General features: G+C 54.5%; 1 protein-coding gene across 1 annotated transcript; it reads left to right on the top strand.

Annotated features, from left to right (window-relative positions):
* The first annotated feature begins 2,672 nt into the window (after positions 1 to 2,672).
* On the top strand, positions 2,673 to 21,956 carry LOC112412037 (kinesin-like protein KIF19). The gene is given in 9 exon segments (XM_024763491.1): positions 2,673 to 2,784; positions 4,170 to 4,194; positions 4,197 to 4,256; positions 5,215 to 5,351; positions 5,538 to 5,663; positions 6,737 to 6,931; positions 9,956 to 10,110; positions 13,164 to 13,313; positions 19,061 to 21,956. Coding segments are annotated over 7 exon segments (795 nt in total). The 5' UTR covers positions 2,673 to 2,685; the 3' UTR covers positions 10,109 to 10,110; positions 13,164 to 13,313; positions 19,061 to 21,956.
* Positions 21,957 to 22,267: the final 311 nt, after the last annotated feature.

Below are 22,267 nucleotides of genomic sequence, written 5' to 3'. Positions count from 1 at the left end.
TGGGTCGGCGCCATCCCAGAGGGTCTCCTGTGGGACTCCCTTAGAACTGGGCTGGAGGTGGGGCAGAGAATGATGGGAAACAAGAGCCCAGGGATTTTCTACTCAGAAAACCAACTTTTGCTCTGAAAGTGCTCACAGCCTGCGTGAAGGTTTGGGTCCCTCGGGTGGTGGGGTAAAGGAGCCGGGGTGAGATGGTAGGACTCCCTAGCCGCTGTGTGACCTTGGGCAAGTTACTTCACCTCTCTGTGCCTCAGTCTCCCCAGTTCAGACTAAAGAGGGTGGCCTGATCACAGTGCTCCTCTCAGCACCATCGTGGGCTGTGAACCGGAAGTCAGCACCCGGTGGGGCCTGGGGGTTCAGCGGCCTTAACTGCTTCCCCAGGAGTGGGAGGCTCTTGGGAGGTGAGCGGGAGGTTGGGCCGGGGTCTCCTTGACCTGGGAGGACTGGGAGGCAGCTGCCGCGGTGTCCCGCCAGCAGGTGGCGCTTCGGACCCGCCCGCTCAGCGACGCAGACCGCGAGGAAGGGGCCTCCGTCATCGTCCACAAGGCGGGGGACCGGGTGGGGCTGTGTCACTGGTCGCGGAGCTCGCCCGCGTGCGATCGCCTCCCTCCCTCCCTCGCGGAAAACATCAGTGCTCACAGCGGCCGGCACGTTCCAGACACTGGGGTGGAGCCGGGGGGAGGGGGGACTCAAGGGCCTGCCCCCCACGGCCCCAGCTCCCTCCCTGGTGGGGGTGGAGTGGAGTGTGGGCGTCGAGCAAGAGAGAAAGTATAATGTCGGGGAGCTGAGAACACGGAGAAGAATGGAGCGGACAGAGGCGGTCACTGATGACGCGTTTGAGCAGCCTGGCGCGCGGGGGGCGGGTGGAGGGGTGGAGATCGGCGGTCCCTAGGGAGTGGCGGGCCAGAGCGGGAGGGGGCGCGGGCGCTCCAGCAGGTGGGGGCTAGGTGTGCAGTTGGGAGAGGGCCCCTGCAGGACCCCGACGGCACGCCGTCACGCCGTCACGTCGCCAAGGATTCCTGCTCCTTGGGAACAGGCTCAGAAGCTGAGCTCTCAGCGCAGAAGTGTCGTTGCCCGTGGTCGTCACTCGCCAGCATAAATGCCAAATTGGGGTGAAAGAAAATTGAATTGCATTTCCCCACTTGTCACTAGAGAGGCAGCTTTACCCAGGATGTGCGTTTGCACTCCAGGGCAAAGGACCCCGGCTCGGGGGACGGGGGTGCCAGGGGAGGAGCTCGGGGGTGACACTGCAGGATGATGAGTGGACAGGACGTCTGGGGTGTGGAAACGTGCCGAGGGGCGTGGGCAAAGAGGCTGGTGTGGATTAGTGCTGAGTTCATGGAGACCTAAGCGAGTAAAACCTGTTAGGACGCTTGTTACACTGAGGGGAACAAGGTTTTGCAGGAAGGGATTTGGCCGAGCTCTGAAGAGCGTTTACATAGATAGTCTTAACGTGGAGACGGCGTGGCTCTAACTAAATTTGTGACGTGACTGCACTGGGAGGCGGGACGTAGGGGCCCGTGTTCTGTACAGACAGGGCGGTCACAGCCCGAATGTCAGCCACAGGAGTCGGGGCAGCAGGGGTGGGGCAGCGGCTGCTGTCCCACAGGCTGACAAGTCTTGAAACTCTGTGTGCACCTCTCATTAAAACGACACAAGTTAGAGGAAGCAGGCAGTGCCCTTGGAATAACTGTTAAGGCAAATAATTTGCTGGAATCCATAGCGGCTCTCAAAGTCATCTCATCAGTCCCCAATTCTTGGCACGTCGCCCATCGTGGGGGGGAGCTGACCTCTTCCCAGGGAGCTCTGGCAGCCCTGGGTGGAATGGGCGGGTGGCCAGGTGGTGGGGCTCTTGCTGGGCCCAGTCCTGCCCCTAAGACTCCCTGGTGCACCCCAGGCCCCGCACCAGAGTAAACAGCTCCACTAGTCTCCAGCTGCCCTGCCCCTGCCCCCTGGGAAAGGCTCTTCTGAACCCAGTCCCCAGAGGAGCTTGTACACCTTACTGTATAATTACATACTTATGTGAGAAAGGAGAGGCCCTGGGGAGGGGGCACCCAAGGCGCTCAGAGAGACAGCGCAGAGCTGCAGAGCTGGACGGGTCCTGCCCCCTCCAGGTACCTGCGCCCGCCCCCCCTCCGTTCTCCCCTTTCCTTTGGGTGGCACGGCCCCATGAGCAAGAGGTAGTCGGGTGCGAAAGGCATATCCCTAGGGCCACGTGCAGATATCGCGGTAGCAGGCCTCTGGCTAGGTGTTTTGCCCTCCGCAGAGCCCCTTGCCCACCTGCAGGTGCTACTCAGGGTGCTGTGGCCGGCGGGGCTCTTCACCCAGCCCTCAGTGCCCCGGCCGGCTGTTCAGGGGCATCCGGGCTGCCGTCCAGGCGGGGCCGAGGTATTCGGCGTTGGTTGGGCGCCGGTATGTGAGGACCGGAAGCAGAGCCCAGCCGGCCTGGGGGCTCACAGTCAAGGCTTTGGGGGTGCAGCAGCCAGGAGATGCTGCACCCTCAGATGGAAGTGGAGAGGCTGCCTGGGGGTGAGCGCAGAGGCCTGCAGCCCTTCCCAGGTCTGGACCGAGCCCCTGGATGCCTCTGAGGGTAGAGGCCAGGCCTGGGGTCCTCCCTCCGCCCTGATTCTGTGAGCGGCCCCTCCTCCGAGCCCTGCCTCTCACTGCTCCTAGACTGTGGTGCTCATGGACCCCGGCGAGGACCCTGAGGACACACTGCACACACACCGGTCCCGGGAGAAGACCTTCATCTTCGACATCGTGTTTGACCAGCACACCTCTCAGGTGCCCGGCCCTACCCACCACCCCACGGCTCCGCTGGGCCAGGCCCGCCAAGGGTGTCCTCATGTGGGAGGACTTGGCGGCCAGGTGACCTCATCCGTGACGTCTCACGGGGTCTCCCTGATAAATGAGGAAGTTGGTGCTCTGGGTCACTCCAGGGACAGGTAGCAGACCCCTTCCATGGATGCCAGGGGCTGCCAGTTGCCCGGGCTTTACACGCATCCTCATTTATTCCTCTGTGTGTCCATGTGTCCGTCTGTCCACCCACCCATCCATCCAACAAAGCCGTGTCCTGTCCACCACGGGGCTAGAACACACTCCCTGCCCACAGGGGCTCACACCCCAGCCAGGGAAACAGGCCCAGCTCTCTGAGCAGACAGGTTTCTTCTATTGCCGAGATCTTAATGGTGTCGGAAGTAGAAGGACCAGGTCATCGTCAATTATTGAGCAGCTATTGCATGCCAAGTGCTGTGCTTAAGTGCTTGTCACGCTTTGTCTTCCAAGCGTCACAGCAACTCTGTAGAATACACGGTGATATTATCCCCACTTTACAGGTGAGGTGCTGGCTTAAGGAGGTCAGCAACTGACCTGAGGTCACACAGCTAGAGAGCTGCAGAACCAGGACAAGGTCCCAGACAGTGTAAGTCCAAGGCTGGACGAAAGGAGCACCAGCTTTGGAGTCTGTCCAACCAGGGCTCAGATGCTTCTGACTTGTGTCACCAGCCAGGGCTTTTGGGACAGTTAAGTGAGATGAAGAGCAGGCCCAGAGGGGGTTCAGGGAAGGCAGAGGAAGGGGGACCGTCCTTTCTCTCCAGTCCAGCCAGACACCCATGCCCTCAGACACCAGCCCTGGAGGTGTCCTTCCTTGAATACCCCTGTGGACAGGGAGCTCACTACCCACACACTCCTACCGCTACGTACTGCTGCCCTAAATGAAATTCCGCCAGCCCGAAACTTTCACTCCCTGGTCCTAGTTTTGTCCCATAAGAGGAGTCATAATGCCCTTCCCGGATTCCCCAACCCCGTCACTACTTTCCAGTCCTTTGCATTCTTTTTGATTTCTCTCAATTCATGCAGAAGCCCTGGAAAGGACTCATACCTGTTTGGTACCAAACCTGTCAGGCCTCATGGTGGCAGTTATCACTTACATTCTCGTGCGATCCTCCCTCACTGTGGTCTCACCGTGGGGCTCGGCGTGGTCCAGGCGGCTGCAGGACTGGGGTGGGGCTCGTGCCGTGGCTGTGCTGGCTGCCACTGTGGAGGTCCCTGTCCGTGTCCAGAGGGAGCAGGGCGTTTGCAGGCACCACACACCTGTCCTCTCCAGACAGCCAGGTGCCCAACTCTGGTCGGAGTGTGCATTTCCCTGTCTTCCTTCCGTCTGTCCGCAGGAAGACGTGTACCTTGCCACCCCCCAGCACTAGTGGAAGGCGTCATTTCTGGATACAACGCGACGGTGTTTGCCCACGGCCCCTCAGGTGCTGCCAAAGGCCGGTTTCCCCCGGAGGGAATGAGGTTGGTGGCAGCGGAGCTCTTCCTAACAGCACAAAGCACCTCATATATGCTGGCCTTGCACTGGTCCCTCTGCATCCGTTGGTTCCTTTGGTTCTTTCAACAGCCCTGAAAGGCAGGTAGAACGATCCCCCTGTCACAGATGAGAAAACTGAGCCTCAGAGAGGTAAAGGGACTTCCCCAAGGTTACACAGCTGGTAGGAGTGAGTGTGGAACTCAACCCAAGCCTACACTTTTCTGCCCATGAAAACCGCAGATTTCTCCTCTGCAGTTACAAGTTGGGGTCGGCAAACACTCGCGAAGCTAAGCTACCTCTGCCTGAAAACTAGAATCACAGAAGGTCAGAGCTGGACGGGCCTTAATCCCCTCCCTATACAGGTGGGGAAACTGAGGCCCTGAGAAGCCTGGTCCGAAGTCACAGCTTGTTTATGGCATTCATTCTTTCTTTCTTTCATTCAACAAACATCAGGGAGCACCTGCTGTGTGCTATGCTCTAGCAAAGGAAGAGGGCCATCTGGTCCCTCCTACAGGGCGAACCGGGAAGGAGGAGGTGAGGACCCCATGAAGCGGGACTGCTTAGAAAGCTTAACACGTACGTTAATTCTCCTATTATGAGAACAACACGAACACCTTAAAGCGAATTTGGAGAGAAGTGCAGACATCTCTTGGGCCTCCCTCCTCTGATACTGTCTGCATCTTCGCTTTGTATCCTCCCGCTTTCCCTGCCCAGGTTTTCTTCCCCAGAGTAGCCATCAGGCTGTTCAGACAGGATTTTTTTTGTTCTTGTTTCCAAAATGGAAACTGAGCATGTCAGAGCAGCCAGGGCAGTTTGCACAGTACAGGCGGCAGGTGTGACCAGGCTCTGAGGGGGCCGGAGCCCAGATCAGGAGCCCTGCTTTGGTGGGCATCCCATGCCTCCCGCAGGTGCCAGCAAGACCCACACGATGCTGTGCATGGATGCGGGGCCCGGCATCTACCTGCAGATGCTCACTGACCTCTTCCAGGCCATCGAGGAGACCCATGACAGCACGGACTGCAGCGTGTCCATGTCTTACCTTGAGGTGAGCCGCCCACCCCCTCGGCTGCCCTGTCTGCAAAACGGGCCTGATCATGAGTGCAAAACCCCACCTGTTACTGAAACCTCAGGGCATCCCAGACTTCTCTGGAGATGCAAAGCCCCAGTGATAGGTAAGCCCCTGTACTTTTGCATCAGACCTACTGCTTTCAGTGTTTCTGTCTCATCCCAGATTTATAACGAAGTGATCTGGGACCTCCTGAACCCGTCCTCAGGGTTTCTGGACCTGCGGAAAGATTCTAGGGGCAGCATCCAGATTGCAGGCATCACAGAGGTCTCCACCTCAAACACCCAGGAGGTGAGGGTCACGGGGGCCCACGGAAGGACCTGTGGCTCCTCCACGGCAGCCATGCTCACCAGTGCTCACAGAGCGGAGCCAGACACAGGGCTCCAAAGCTGCTTTCGAGCTAAAGGAACAGCAGACTTCTGCACCACGTCCCCACTCTCCTCACCTGTGCTCAGGGCAGACATCACCAATGGATCACGCACTCTTCCCTCTGCATCCAGACGCAGGTGGGGATTCTTTTTTGGCAGCACTCCAGGCAGTCGCAGTCGGAGTCGGCTTCAGGTCTGAAATCTGTTTGCCATCTTGATCCTAAGTCTGGCTCCCATAACAAGGGCGAGCTGTAAACATTTCTGCAGCCCTCTGTCTTTCTCTCTCCCTCCAGTCTCTCTCTGTGCAGCCCTTGGGGTGGGCCTTCCATCTGCTCAGAACATTTCAGAGGCTCCCAGTTGCCTCTAAACAGCATGGACTCCTCGGCCCCCAGGCCCTGGATAACCGTGTGCTCTAGCCATGCTGGCGTAGGCATGAGGCCACCTGCCCTTAGCACCGTCCCTCATGGGTTCCAGGTGCAGGAGGGGAGACTTCTTGCCTATTCTTTAATAACAACAACCATATGAGTCTCTCTCCACAATGCTCTGTGGTCCTAGCATGCCTGGCACACAGTAGGTGCCCAGCAGAGGCTCACTGGCTTGATTTCCACAGCTGCTTGCGCACAAGTGGATTTCAGGCCACCCACCAACTCCAGCAAATCTGTACAACTGCCTGGAGTTCCATATGGAAAAGGGCTCGGTGCGTTAGAGATGGGTAATCCATTGGTGATGTCTGCCATGGGTAGAGGAGGCAGAAGTGGTGCTATAAGTGTCAGCAATCTGCCATTCCTGCTGGATTAGTTGACTCGATTAATTAATCTCTTCATGCCACAAACCAGAAATTGCTTCCACTGGATGCGGTTCTGCCATCAGCATCCCAGCTGGGGAAGAGCTGCTCTAAGGAGCTCGGGAGGGCACGTCTCCTTCTCTTGTTCTGCAGGGAGTGTGTGGCCACTCAGGGGCCCTTGACTGTCTGCCCACTTCTGCCTCTGTCCTCAGACCATGCAGCTCCTCACCAGAGGCAACTGGCAGCGCACACAGGAGTCCACCGCCACCAGCAAGATGTCGTCCCGCTCCCACGCCGTGCTACAGGTCACTGTGCACCGGCGCAGCCACGGCACAGACATGGCAGAGGAAGTGCACGTTGGGAGGCTCTCCATGGTGGACCTGGCGGGCTCGGAGCTGGCGTCTCAGGTTCCTGTCCTCTTCATCTCCGTTACTCGCCTTGTGTCCATCTGCCCTTTAGTCTGGGAGCGGGACCCTGTCTGTCCTTGTTGCACACTGTCTCCAGCACCTAGGACAGCACCCGGTCAAGGGGAGGTGCCCACTACACGTCTGCTGAGTGAATGAATTCTCAGCAGGTATTGGGGGTCACTCCCGCGGAGCCAGTATTTATGGAGGGCTTCCTGTGTGGCAGGCTCTCCCGGGCACCAGGGACGTGAAGATGAGCGAGCCCCAGACCCTCACCCTTGGGGGGCTCAGAGCCTCTGGGGGCGGGCAGGAGACAGATGTGTAGCTGGTAATTACAGCACGGGGAGGCCTGTGCCTTGAGATTCGGGGTCACACAGAGGCTCTGGAGCCCAGAGGAGGGTGGGGCCTCAGGGCTGAGCCTGAAAGGTCATCAGGAGTTTGGTGGCTGGAGGGAGCAGCGTGGCGGGGGTGGCTGTCAGGATGCCCTCCCAGGACCTGCCTCCTGCGCCCGCGCCCCTGGCTCGCGGTTCTTGTCGCACCTGCGGCTGGGAGTGAGGCTTGTGCTCACCGTGGCCCCAGGGGCCAGAGCAGTCTTTGCGGACAGGACCCAGCCCAGCGCCAGGAACAGAGAAGGTGCCCGATGGAGGCCAAGTCAGCACAGCAGTAATATTATCAACGAGGGACATTCTCACGTCCCTCTAATGCGCCAGGCACTTCGTGTTCATCATCCACCTAACCCCCGACACCTGGAGGGTAGGCAGCCTCGTGCCTGGTTTACAAATGCCCAGCTGAGACTCGGGGTGGTGTGATTGCACCTGCGCAAAGGTATCAGGTGGATCCGGCCTCTGGACCTGGAGGGATCTGGACCAGGTCCGTGCCTTTCACTGATGACATTTGTCCTCCAGTTTGCAGGCTACGCTGTGAGTCCTGGGGGTTTGTCACTCATTGCATTGCTTCAGTCAGTCACTCATTCATTCACCTGCCCTGCACCTGGCCCTGCCCTGGGTGCCTGGGCTGCTGAAAGGAGCAGAGCCTGGCCAGCTGGCCCAGAGGCCAACAGGCTCAATGTATTGTGTTAATATGGTATGAAATTTGAGGTACAGTGAGGCCAGCAGATCAGAAGATGACTGCCATTGAAGAGATAGCTTGCTACTCACAGGTCCCAAGAGGAGGGGGCAGGAGAAGCCAGGCCGGGCCACACGGGGAAGCACCAGGGTTGGTGTGGAGGCAGAGGGAACAAGGGGAAGACACGGGCCAGAGCCTCTCTCGTGACTTCTATGGGAAGGCAGGCTGAACACTGGCCAGTTTGAATAATTCCAGCAGGCTCTGGGGCACAGGGCCCATCCCTGGTTGTCTGGTTCCTGCCCTGGGTGGTAAGGGCAGGTAGACAGTGGCCCAGAGTGTGGGAGCCCCAAGGAGGAGGGGGTGGGGTGAGGGCTCTGGGTTGGCTGGTTTGCTTTTGAAAGGTGTGCTCACAGGTGACTTGTTTGTTATCAGAAGGAACTGGCAACCCTGGAAGGGGCAGCAGGGCCCCAAGATGACAAAACATTAGGATGCAGAAAATAAAAGACATGGTTCATACACAGACAGATGTGGGTACAGACAGTTTCATGTAGACCAAGCCGAGTGTGATGGAGCCCTGGGAGTCTGCCCGTGCCAGCTGGACTTGGCCATGTGCTCAGGGGGCAAGGTGGAGACCAGCCTCCTCAGATCTTAGCTCTTGGGGAGGCCGTTGGACAGGGGTTCAGGCCCTAGGTTCTTGTTCTCCCTCTGCTCCAAATAGCTGTCTGCCTTTGGTCAGGCCCCTGTCCCTCTCTGGGCCTTGGTTTTTAAGCTGTATACTCAGGTGGCCTAGCGGGCTGTCTTCAGGTCTGGTTGGCTATCACAGTCTGTCATTTCTTCATAGAAAATCACTCACAGAAGAGTTTGTTCCAGGGCACAAGGCCTCTGAGAAAACCCCCGAATTCTGGGGCACAGACACGTGACACGTGAGCAGCTGCCATGGCCTGGGTCATGCCGGCAGCTCCCACTCAGTGAAAGTAGCAGCTCACGTTCACTGCTCGCTTCTGTGGACCCATCTCTGAGCTGGCCCCTTACACACGTTGCCCGCCAAATCCTCACCATGACCACAGCAACTGCCTCTTTTGACAAATAAGGAGACTGAGACAGGCTGGGAGACCTGTCTGAGATGTCATTTAAGCCGTTCTCAAGCCGTGCTCCAAACTGGCTCTAAAACCCATGTCCCTTAAAGAGAAAACGTTATTTTCCTTGCTGATTTCAAACGTAACCAAATCAGTGCAGAAAATATGGAAAATATGGTTAAGCCAAAGGAAGAAAGTTAAAGTCCCCACAACGGCTGCACTGAGAGGCAGTCATCCCAGTGGCAGTTTGGCGTGTGTCCTCCTAAGGCCCCTGCAGGCATCTTTATACATTTGTTCAGTGCTCAGCCATCCAGCCACACTGTGGGCCAGACGCCCGCCGGTGTCCAGGCTCTGGGGACAGATGGCCAACCAAGATGACAGCTCCATCATGGAGCTTAGGTTCTGTGGGGAGCAGTTAGGGAAACAACAAACGCATACGAGAGCAAGACAGTTGCCGAGAGAGCTAAGCAACTTCAAGGAAATATACAGGGTAGCATGTACCCCCGTGGGGTGAGGGGCCCCAGGAGGACCGCTAGGCTGAGACTGGGAGGACAAGAAAGCTTCGGCGTGGGGGGACGTTCTCGCGAAAACACACGCGTTCGTATTTTTATCATAAAAAGGGAACTGTTCTGCCCAGGCATCTGTCTGAGCCCTTTTTTATCTCACTTCACAGAGAGCATCTGTTCAACATTGGTAAACAGCTCTACCTCACCCCCTTTCCTGGCTGTGGGAGTGTAGTCAGGGCGTCCACCCTGAGCCTCCCAGGGTGGGGTGGGGTTATCGCATCCTCTGGACCTCAGTCCCCTCCCCCTGGGGCCTGGGGTGGGGAGGTGGCGAGGTCGGGGGGGAGGACCACCTCCCCGTCAGCTGGCTTCTTCTCACTCAGACCCAGAACCGAGGCAAGAGGATGAAGGAGGGCGCCCCCATCAACCGCTCCCTGCTGGCGCTGGGCAACTGCGTCAACGCACTCGGCGAGAAGGGCGGCAGCCAGGCGCAGCATGTGAACTCCCGGGACAGCAAACTCAGGCGCACCTGCTGAAGGTATGAGCCCCTGGCCAGAGACAGGCGTGGCTGCAGCATCTGACTGCATCTTTCAGGATTTACCTGGGCCTAAGGGCCCTTCCAGGAACCCCTGAAAGCAGGGAAATCTCTGCTTTATCTGGAGAAATCATCTCTAGTCACTGCTCGAATCCCCCCTCCATCCCTCTGAGTGTGGTCCAGCCCATGCTTGCACACTCCCAGGGACAGGAAGCTCACTACCTCGCCAAGGCCGCCTGTCTCATCACAGATGGTCTGAGAAAATTCCTCTTCATACTGAGCTGAATGCTGTCACCTCTATTCTACAGCAAGGCAGGGTATAGGTAAACAGATAGGCAAAGCAACAAATAAATGGCTCTGTGAGTTTGGCTTCTTGGTCTCATCTACCTGCATCAGAGTGGAAGTAGGATGGGGCGGTCCTACAGCAGGTCCATCTCAGCCTGTGCGTCACCTCCCTGAGCATTGACCCCTTGGTCCAGCCTCAGCTGCCCTTCTCAGGGTTTGGAGCAGGAACCCCAGATGGGCTGGTCCAGAGGAGCCCGGGACAGGTAGCAGAGGGATGGCGCCCCCGGGCAGGTGGGAACCCTGGTTCCCACCATCCCCAGCTCGCGCCTTCCACTGAGAAGGATGCCCTGGGAGGGAACAGCCGGACGGTGATGACTGCCCACATCAGCCCAGCCAGCACGCACTTCAGGGAGGCGCGGACCACCCTGCTATACACATACGGAGCAGGGAGGTGTGGACACCCTGCTATACACGTAGAACCAAGAACATCAAGAGGACGGTGAGCCGCGCCCTCCCACCTTCCCTCACCCGCTCCCTCTGTTACTCTCCCGCCTGCTCACTGAGTCCTACAGCTCTCCCTCCAGAGGCTCTAGGGGAGGGTCCCTCCCAGCTCGCATGGCTCCTGGAGCTTGGCTTGTGGCCACACCCCTCCAATCTCTGCCCCGCCTTCCCCTCCTCCCTGTGCTCCTCTCTTTCTCCTCTTTTATGAGGGCAGTTGGCATTGATTTGAGGGCTCTCCCTAATCTGGGATGATCTCATCTCAAATCCTTAATTACATCTGCAGAGACCCTTTTTTCCAAATAAGGCCACATTCACAGGTTTCAGGGAAAGGACTTGTCTCTGTGCCTGGCATCATTGTAAGCTCTCACTGGGATCTGATTTACTTAATTCTCAGCAACTGGCTCCCTAGGAGGTAGGTCCCATTATTATCCCATCTTACAGAGTGGGCAGCTGAAGCACAGAGAGATAAAGCAACTTCTCTAACCTACCACAGCAGGGGCAGAGCTGGTGTTGGGGCCCAGGGAGCCTGGCTCCAGAGCCCATGCCTCACACTGCCATGCTGTTCTGTCTACACTGCTGTACTCAGTGTAAAGGATTCATCTCTTTTTTTTTTTTTTTTTTTTTTTTTTTTTTTTTTTTTTTTTTTTTTTTTTTTTTTTTTTTGCGGTACGCGGGCCTCTCACTGCCGTGGCCTCTCCCGTTGCGGAGCACAGGCTCCGGACGCGCAGGCTCAGCGGCCATGGCTCACGGGCCCAGCCGCTCCGCGGCACGTGGGATCTTCCCGGACCGGGGCACGAACCCGTGTCCCCTGCATCGGCAGGCGGACTCTCGACCACTGCGCCCCCAGGGAAGCCCCAGGATTCATCTCATAAGGCTGTGTGACACTCAAGGAGATAATACACGTTAGCGACTTAGCTCAGGAGTGAGTAGTGGCCAACATACGATAGGTGTTATTTTATTATCATGATTACCATTTGTCGACAGACGAGGGATGAGCCCTTCCCAATGTCCAGCTCTGAGCGAGGCGCCACCATAAAACCATCACCAGCATTAGCGTCAGTGTCATCAGAGCTTCTGCTCCCGCACGAACCCTGAGCTTAGCCGAGGAGAAGGCAGCTAGGAGACAGGAACCCACACGGGTGAGTGTTTCATTTCCAACTGTGGCAAGTGCTCTAAACGAAAGCCACAGGGCGCCGCAAGGAACGATCACAGAGAAGGCCGAGCTTAGAGGGGTCTTCCACCAAGGGGGACTGGCTCCTGCAAGGGAGCTGAGCTCCGAGCGCTAAAGAGAGCGCGTCTGTGCAGACTGAGGGCCAGTGTGCACATCTGGTGCAACTTAAGTGCGTGCGCCCTGCGGCCAGCAATGTCACCTTCCACGTCTACCAAAGAGAAACTCAGACCCACGTGCTCAGGGAAGTTGTGTCACAGGAAAGCCCCAAAGTGCCCGTTGAAGAGGAGGGGACAGCTGCCTGCTGTGTCCCTGTTCCGGCCCCGCTCTGCAGCTGTTACAGACAATGGGGTAGACCCATCTGTGCAGACGGACAGCCTCTAAGACACGTCGTTGGACCAGAAGAGCAAGTAAAAGTACAGCAGCTACAGTCTGATATAATTTACGTAAACCCCCCCAAAGCTGAACCCACACCCCCAAAACTCCCCACGTGTATCTCTCTAGATACCTGTATATGTATAAAACCGCACAGAGAAAGATTCGGAAGGGCACACACCAAAATGGTAGCAGTGGTTACCCACGGGAAGGGTTTTCAAAAACCTCTTCGTGGATTGTTTGAATTTCGGGTTTTTTGTGGCAAAATATACATAACATAAAATTCACCCCTTGAACCATTTTAAACGGCCCAGTTCGGTGGCATTAAGCACATTCACATTTTTGTACGACCATCCCCACTGCCCGTCTCCAGAACTTTCATCTTCCCAAACTGAGACTCTGCCCCGATTAAACACCGACTCCCTCCCCTCCCCCACTCCTGGCCCCACCCCCTACTTCCTGTCTCTGTGACCCTGACGCTCCCAGGGACCACACATGTGGATCATACCGTGTTTGTCCTTCTGCATCTGGCTTATTTCACTTTTCATCATGTCCACCCATGTTGCAGCAGGTGTCAGAATCTCCTTCCCTTTTAAGACGGAATAGCACTGATTTACATTTTCCTGACGAAACGTGCTTGCGTCTTTCTGGCATAAATCCATTGGGTGACAGGTGTCCTTCGCGGGGCAGCCAGCTGGCCCTGACCTTGGCCGCGTCCCGCCACCAGGTCAAGCGCAACCTGCTGAACGTCTCCTACCACATCGCGCAGTACGCGGACGTCATCTCCGACCTGGGGAGGCAGATGAAGCACCCCGAGGCCAAGGTGGAGAAGCAGGGGAAGGAGAAGAGAAGCATCCCAGCGGCCGGGATGCTCAAGGTAGGGCCGTACACGCACGCAGTGCCTCCTGCTGCTGGGCCGTCCGGGACACCAGAGGCCCACTGCGCCCTCCTGCCCTTCCTGGAGCGGTGTCTGCACTGAGCACCCCACCCGGGGTGACCGCCAAGCCCGGCCTGGCCTTTTTTTAAAAAATATTTTATGTATTTATTTTTTTGGTTGCGTCGGGTCTTAGTTGCCGCACGCGGGATCTTTCGTCGTAGCACACGGGCTTCTCTCTAGTTGTAGAGTGCAGGCTCAGTAGATGTGGCGCGCGGGTTTAGTTGTCCTGTGGGATGTGGGATCCTAGGTTAACCAGTGGCCACCAGGGAAGTCCCCCGTGGCCTCAGGGAGCAGCCGTCTCTCTGCTCTCTTCTAATCTCTTCCTTCTTATCTTTCTTCAGCTTTTCTTCTTGCTGCCTATTTTTTTTTTCCTCCCAAATCAGTTTTTTTTTTTTAATCTTTTCATTTTGGAATAATTTTAAATTTAGAAAAATTGGCAAAGATACTACAGAGTTCCCAGCTTCCCCTAATGTTAGCGTCTAGGGTCTTCCAAAAAAGTGCATTGAGGCAAAACTCACACAACATAAAATTCACCATCTTAAAGCAAACCCTTCGTTCAGCACATCCACCGTGTTGGGCATCCGCTGTTTCTGTCTTGTTCTGAAACGTTTCCACCCCAACGTGAAACCCATGCCCGCTAGGCAGCTTCTCTCCATCCCTCCCTTCTCCCCAAATCGGTTTGATCTAGGCCTCCTTTTGGGGTAGAGCACACCATAGTTTTACCCTAAAATTAATCAGTAAGTTTAAAAGATGCCCATAAAAAATATCTGTAACGAAGACAAGTAAACATATGTACACACACACACACACACGTTCTTTTGGCTTATTAAGATAAGTTTTGGCATAGTAAATAAAGGATTTTTGAAAATCAATAAGAAAGAACCAACAGCCCAATTTAAAAATGAGGGTGAGGAAATGAACAGGCAATTCGGAGAGTTTCTAGTGGCCATAAACCTAGGAAAAGATTCTCAATTGCATTAGGAAACAGAGATACAAATTGAGACAATTTTCACTTATTGGACTGGCTAAAATTAAAATGTCACGTAGCATTAAATGGATAATATAAAATAAAGTATGGAAGGCAGCCTTAACCACTATTATTGGGAGTCTAAATTAACACTTCTCTTTGGAGTCTGTTTTACCTGCATCTTTTCAAACTTTAAGTGTATGTGTTCTGTGCCCAGCAACTTCCCCCAAATCTACCAGGAGACGCATGTGCTCACATGCCCATCAAAGGGGATGGGACAAGCTAACTGGTGGGTCCCTCCTATGGATCACCCTGCAGGTGCTACAGAGAATGGGGCAGACCCATCTGTGCAGATGGACAGCCTCCAAGACCATTGCTAGATGAGAAAAGCAAGTTAAAGCATAGCAGGCATAGCCTGATATAATCTACCCACCAGGAAACCCATATGTCTCATTAGATACAGTTATATGTACAAAACTGCACAGAGAAAGATCCGGAAGGGCACATATCAAAATGATAGCAGTAGTTACGTGTGGGTGGGGGACTGGGGTTGGGGGGAGGGCAATCAGATAGGTGATCAAGTCTTGATGTATTATTCGAGTTTTTATCACCAAAACGTGTTCCTGTATTAGATGTGTAAATACATCATATTCAAAACGTTTCCTGATTGTTATAGTAATATGTGTTTATCATTCAAAACTTGGAGTATGCTGCAAAGTGTAAGAAGAAAATAGAACTCACTCAATCCCACAACTTGGAGATACCATTGTTAGATTTAGCTATTTCCTTCCAGTCTCTTAAATAAAAACATACACACATGCACAGCAAAATTGGGAGCTGGGGGGACTTCCCTGGTGGCGTGGTGGTTAAGAATCCACCCGCCAGTGCAGGGGACACGGGTTCGAGCCCTGATCCGGGAGGATCCCACATGCCACGGAGCAACTAAGCCCATGCGTCACAACTACTGAGCCTGCACTCCAGAACCCAGGAGCCACAACTACTGAGCCCACGCACCACAAGTACTGAAGCCCATGCGCCTAGAGCCCATGCTCTGTAACAAGAGAAGCCACCGCAATGAGAAGCCCACGCACCGCAATGAAGAGTAGCCCCCACTCTCCACAACTAGAGAAAGCCTGCACGCAACAAAGACCCAACACAGCCAAAAATAAATTTAAAAAAAAAAGTTGGGGGTTGGGATCAGGCAATGTCACACATTTAATGAGTACCTACTATGTAACAGGTGCATATCAGTGTTGGAGATGCAGGGAGGGAACGAGCCATACACAGACCTGGTTCAGAGTCGTCCAGCAGAGGAACTGCACATGCAAAGGCCCTGGGGTGGGAGTGGGTTTGATGAGTTCAAGGAGCAGAGGGTCGCCCACATGGCTGGCACCTGAGGAGAGATGCATGGTGGGAGCTGAGGCTGGAATACGTTGAACAGGGGCCTGGGTTTATCCTGACTGTAACGGGAGGGCAAGGAGACCTTGAGCCGGACAGCAATGTGCCAGGAGCCCCCTTGAGCTGTGTATTCAAGAAGTGGAAGTGAGACTACTCACAGGGCAGGTGGGGGATTCTCCACGGCTGGGGTTTTGTGTGGAGACCATGACAGGAGTTGAGGAGGAGGCCAGGAGTGACCACAGTGGTCAACTGTGAACACCACGTAGAGGAGGGAAGTAGAAAGCGCTCACACTTTTGTTACGAGGATTTTCCAGTACTCACAGAAGGAGGAAGAGCAGTAAAGCGAGCCCTTGTCACCCACTCTCCAGGCCTTGTTTCTTCCCACGCACTTCCCTCAGCCTATTATCTTGAAGCAAATTTCGGTCATCATATCATTTCATTCATAAGTATTTCAGCCTATAATCCCTAAAGAATAAAGGCTCTTTACAAACACATAACTACAGTATCATTTCCACACCTTAAAAAATATTAACAGGGCTTTCCTGGTGGCACAGTGGTTGAGAGTCCGCCTGCCAATGCAGGGGACACGGGTTCGTGCCCTGGTCTGGGAAGATCCCACATGCTGCGGAGCGGCTGGGCCCGTGAGCCATGGCCGCTGAGTCTGTACGTCTGGAGCCTGTGCTCCGCAACGGGAGAGGACACAACAGTGAGAGGCCCGCGTACTGCAAAACAAAACAAAACAAAACAAAAGAGATTTCTGACATCGCTTAGATTGTCGGAAAGTTGAACACCTATTGGCTCTCTGGTGATACAAACACATTACTGTTAATTTTTTACCATGAAAGATGTTGGATTTTGTCAAATACTTTTCCTGTATTATTGAGATGATCATATGGTTCTTGTCTTTCATGATATTAATATGGTATACCACAATTACTGATTTGCATATGTGGAACCATCCTTGCATCCCAGAGATAAATTCCACTTGATCATGGTGTATGAGCTTTCAGTGTGCCATGGATTTTGGGTTGCTAGTATTTTAATGAGAATATTTTCATCTACGTTCAACAGGGACATTGACCTGTAGTTTTCTTTTCTTGGTGTCCTTGTCCGGCTTTGGTATCAGGGTAATGCTGGCCTCGTGAAACGAGTTTGCGAGTGTTCCCTTCTCTTCAATTTTTTGGAAGAGTCTGAGAATCGGTGTTAATTCTTCTTTGAAGGTTTGGTGGAATTCACCCCTGGGCTTTTCTTTGTTGGGAGGGCTTCGATTACTGATTTAATCACCTTACTCATTATTGGTCTGTTTAGATTTTCTGTTTCTTCATGATAAAGGCTTGGTAGGTCGTATGTTTCTAGTAATTTATCCATTTCTTCTAGATTAACCGATTTGTTGGCATAGAATCGATCATACTAATCTTATGAGCCTTTGTATTTCTGTGGTACCTGTCGTGATGTCTCCTCTGTCATTTATAATTTTATTTATTTGCATCTTCTCTCTTTTTGTTTTTTCTTAGTAAGTCTAGCTAAAGGTTTGTCAATTTTGTTTATCTTTTCAAAACACCAGCCCTCAATTTTGTTGATCTTAATTGTGTTGGTCTCTCCTGTTGTTTTCATGGATTTCTGCTCTCATCTTTGTGATCTTAATTGTGTTGGTCTCTCCTCCTGTTTTCATGGATTTCTGCTCTCATCTTTGTTAACCATCACCTTCCTTCTGGCAACTCTGTGTTTAGCGTGTTCTTCTTTTTCCAGTTCCTTGAGGTCACTGCTATCATTTTGAAGTATTCCTTCTTGGATCTTTTCCTGTGCAGTGCTGTAGACATAAATGTATCCAGAGAGGTATGTGGTGTGTGTGTATGTGTATGGTGGGGTGGCTTTGGGTTTTTGTATAAATGATTTCAGACTCTAGCTGTTATTCTTTAACTTGTTTTTCTCAGCCATCGATGTGTCTCGGAGGCCGTCCATCTGCAGAGACGGGGCTCCCTCATCTCTGTAACAGCTGCAAAGTGTTCCATAGGATGTCCATACTGGAGTCTGCTTATCCTGTCCCCTTTGGGGCTTTCCAGTCACATAAACTCCTTGCGCACATGGGTGCCTATTTCTCTGTGGTAGATCTGGGGCTCAGGTTTCTGCTGGAGCAAGAGGGTGAAGGAAAATTTCAAAGAAGAGTGGTTGCTGGTGATGCCACACTGAGTCCCATGGCGCCAGCAGAGGGCTTCAGGGGCTGGTGGGAGTGGAAGATGGCATTGTTGTAGAGCATCTATAAAGCTAGGTGATGACCGGGAAGCTTGGGCTTCTTTGGGGTCAGGGGTCAACAGAGATGCATGCCATAATGGCTCTCATCCTGCTAGCCTATTAGTTATTGGGACTGGCCTTGGTGGTCTGAGGAGGTGGGCAGCGTCATGGAGGGGATGAGGGTCTCATGGTGAGCCCTGAGGGCATGAGGGGCTTCCCTTGGGTCCTGCTATGGCAAGCCTAGGGCAGCAGTGGGCAGCTTGTGTCCATGGTTCTGCCAGGATCATTCCTTTATGAGCATTTCCTAGGGTATCATGTGTTCCCCAAAAGCCTTCTTTTAATGACTGCAATGATTTGGTCATCTGGATGCATCATAATTTATTTAACCAATCCCAGATGGCTTGATGTTTAGGGAAAAGGAATCCCTTGACCACTGCCCTCAAAGTCAGGGGAACCAGCTGCATGTGACCAGAGTGGAGATATCTACTGGGACAGGCAGGGAAGACCATCGATTAATCACTGGATAGATGTTAGGTAGGAACTGATCACGGGAAACAAAAAGACTTATATTCGTGGAACTTACATTCCAGTAGGAAAGGCAGGTGTTGAACATTTACCACGAAATGTTACCACATTATCGATATGAAGAAGACTGCCGAGGTGAAGGTAGGATGTTTTCAGAGTAAGTGGCAGATGGACCCAGATTGAGAGTCTAGGAAGGTTCCCCTGAGGAAGTGAGGTCAGAGCTGAGACAGCTAGCCCAGCCCCATTCGTCCTTGGATTCCTGAGACTCAAATCCATGCAACCCAACCGCAAAACGGGCAAACAGAGAGTCTAAATCTCTCTAAATTAACCATTCAAGTATCCACCCATCCACCCATCCATCCATCCATCATCCACCCATTCATCCATCCATTCACCTGCCCATCCACCCACCCATCCATCCATCCTCCATCCATTACCCACCCATCCATACACTGTATATAAAGCCTGTCCTCGGACCCGATCCTGTGTGGCCAGGCAAGCATGGATTCAACCCTGGCCTAGGTGGCACTGCTCCCTGTGCAGCTGGCTCTCTTCCTGTCCCCAGCCGCCATCCCTCCGCCCGACACAGAGGAGGACAGCCGCCTGCAGATGAACGAGATCTGGGTGCAACTCACCGGGGGCTTCAAGGAGCAGCTGGAGCTGTGACACAGCCTGGCGGAGCTGGAGAACACCAGCATCGAGCTGCATGTGGACATGTCCCACTACCTGCTGACCGTGGCAGAGTGAGTGCGCCCACCCTCCCAGAGATGGGCCGGGGAGGCCAGCAGGACCTGGGGACCCTGGGGTGGGGAGCTCCTTTTTCTGCTACTGTCCAGCCTCCCTCTACTGCCGGTGGGTCCCCAAGGGGACTTCAGCCAAGGGCACCCTCGCTGCCCTGCTCTCCTGGCCTGTGGCTAATCTGGGCCAGTGGGAGAGGCTCCCAGGCCCCTTTGACCTCCTTCTACAGGTGGAGTCCAGGGCCAGCCCTGGCAGGTTAGGGTCAACCCCATTTTACAGCGAGGATGTTGAGGTCAGAGGGGATGTGGGTTTGCCCGAGGTTGTGCGTCCACTCGGCCAGGGTCTTTCTACCATTCCGCGCGCACTTGCGGTTCATACCTACTGTGAGTGAGTGACTGACTGCCTGCAGAGGAGCTGGCCGTGCACTTTGTCCCCCAGACCAGGAGCACCACAGGGTGAGGGGGCGCTGTTAACAAGCATGCTGGGCTGCCAGTGGACAACCTAGGACACATGTCCTCTCGGCTTACAGGCCGCAGCGCTGGGACTTGAGTCCATTTCTTCGCCAGACCTCCCCCATTTCTCCCCCGCCTCCTTCCTTCCTGTTTATTTACTTAATCACGCAAACAGCAGGGCACCGCACTAGAGGAATTCTAATAAAGGAAGTGCTCCCTCCATCCCACCCGCTGCTCCCAGCCCTCTCTCCCTCTGGGTCCTCCTTCCTTGCAGTTTCCACATGACCCTCGTTATAGTTTAGGTTCGGTCGGGCGCCCTGCGTGCACCTTTGGAGGTGTCGCCCTGAGCTGGGTCCTCCCAGCCCGTCCTCGTGGAGCCCCGGCTGTGCTGCTGTCTCCAAGGTTTACAGCTGAGGGGACGGAGGAGCGTTTACGCGGCAGGCGGCCCCCGTCACCCAGACGGTCCTGGGTGGGTCGGATTGGAGGCAGGGCGGGCACTTTGTCACTCGGCCATCCTGCCACAAATGTTTACCAATTCTTTACTTCCTTCCAGTTTTGCTCGTGAATTCCTGTTCTTCGTAAGCATAGAAGGCATCAGGTAGCAGACCCAATTCTGCCCCGTTTTCACGCCCGCGCCGGCCAGTAGACCAGCTGGGACCAATAGGGACTCTGAGACAGGAGGATGCCAGGGCTCCCCAGGGTCCCCGGGCGTGGCCTGAGCTCTGACCCCTGACCCCTCTGTTGTGGCTGCAGCTGGGAGCGCGCACAGGGACAGGCCCCCTGAGAGGGCCAAGGCGCCGGTGGAGGCCGACGGGGTTGGGGACTCGGGCAGGGCCGCGGAGCCGCACGAGGTGGCCCTGGCCAGAGGGGAGGCCCACACGCTCTGGCCGAGCAGTGGGAAACCAAGGCCCTCAAGGTGCGGGAGGGACCAGGCACGCCACGGTCACAGCAGCGCTGCTGAGAGCTGCTAACGCTTTCTGATGGCAGCCGGTGCACCAGGGGCTCCTACAGTAGTCCCCTGGAGCAGGGCCGATCACGACCATTCTATAGATGTGAAAACTGAGGCTCAGAGACGAGAGAAATTGTACCTGATCCCCAGAGAGCAGGACCCGACCTGAGCCTGACTCCAAAGTCCATGCCCCTTTGAGTTAGACTTATGGCTCCACTGGGGGGGGGGCGCAGGGGGCCGTGGAAATGGGGCACGAGTGGTGGCGTGGGGTCTACCGATACCCCCTGCCTGTCTGTAGGCGCCTGCAGTGGCCGCCGTGTGGGGAGCACTTTAGCCCCGCACGGCTCTCCACCGGCGTGCGCTCAGTCTCCCTGAGTCTGCTCTCAGGCGCATGGCACAGGGACAAGAAGCATGGTCAGAGAAAGCCCAGACTCCAGGCTCCTCTCTGGAGAAAGAGCTCTTCTCACATTCCTGTCTTCTGAGAAGAGCAGACTGTTTATATAATAGCTGGTTATCTCATAGTCTCACTTCAGAAAAATGACCGAACTGGACCTCGATGGAGACTTTGGGGAAAATGCCAGTGAAGCTGGCTACTATTTCAGCCCATTCGTTAAATGTTAGCAGGTGTACTTTCAGGCAAGTGGAGAAAACATCTGATGTCATGTTGCTAAAACAGGCAGCGTTTATTTCACTTAAAGGCTATTTGCCAAACCAAGAACCTCTTAATATTATTGCATCTGCCTGCAGCAATTTGGAGATTACTTGATCTCACTGCAAAAGTCTTCCAACATTTAAAAGTAAGAAAAACGCCTTTTTCTTAAAGAGATAATGTGCATTGGCAGAGAGTATGGCCTTCGAGAGCCAAGTATAGATATTGAGCTGTAGCCTGTAAATGCGAGTCTATTAATGAATCAGTTAGTCGACAACAAATCAATGTTTTAAGTGTCCAGCTCAGTGCCAGGCCCTGAGGACATAAAGATGAACAAGATACTCTCTAAGACTTGAGCTGTCGATCTACTGGGAGGAGACACAAACCACTATGTACAACCCAGTACGATAGCAGGATGACAGACATAGCAACAGGGTGCTGGGGAGCTGGCGGAGGGGGCTGTGGATTCAGCCGGGGGGTCTGGGAGGACCTCAGGGAGGAGAGGAGGATCTTGCTAGGGGAGCTGAGCCAGCTCCGCCCAAAGTGGTCCCCTCAGCCTTCCCTGGTGGCACAGTAGTTGGGAATCCGCCTGCCGATGCAGAGGACACGGGTTCGAGCCCTGGTCCGGGAGGATCCCACATGCCGCAGAGCAACTAAGCCCGTGCGCCACGACTGCTGAAGCCTGCGTGCCTAGAGCCCGTGCTCCACAACAAGAGAGGCCACCGCAATGAGAAGCCCGCACACCGCAACAAAGAGTAGCCCCCACTCGCCGCAACTAGAGAAAGCCCGCATGCAGCAACGAAGACCCAACACAGCCAAAAATAAATAAAATAAATGAATTTAGAAAAAAAAAAACAAAACAAAGAACAGAAAAAAGCAAAGTGGTCCCCTCTCGGTCCCAGAGGATGAAGATGCAAAAGGCTGGAGCACGTCCTCTTGGGCTGCACTGGGGGCTGTTATCTGACCTGCTTCCAGGCACCGTGA

The sequence above is a fragment of the Neophocaena asiaeorientalis genome, unplaced genomic scaffold, assembly GCF_003031525.2.
Source record: "Neophocaena asiaeorientalis asiaeorientalis breed wild unplaced genomic scaffold, Neophocaena_asiaeorientalis_V1.1 scaffold223, whole genome shotgun sequence".
In the NCBI taxonomy this organism is placed as follows: Eukaryota; Metazoa; Chordata; class Mammalia; order Artiodactyla; family Phocoenidae; genus Neophocaena; species Neophocaena asiaeorientalis.
This window is presented reverse-complemented; position numbering and strand designations above follow the sequence as displayed.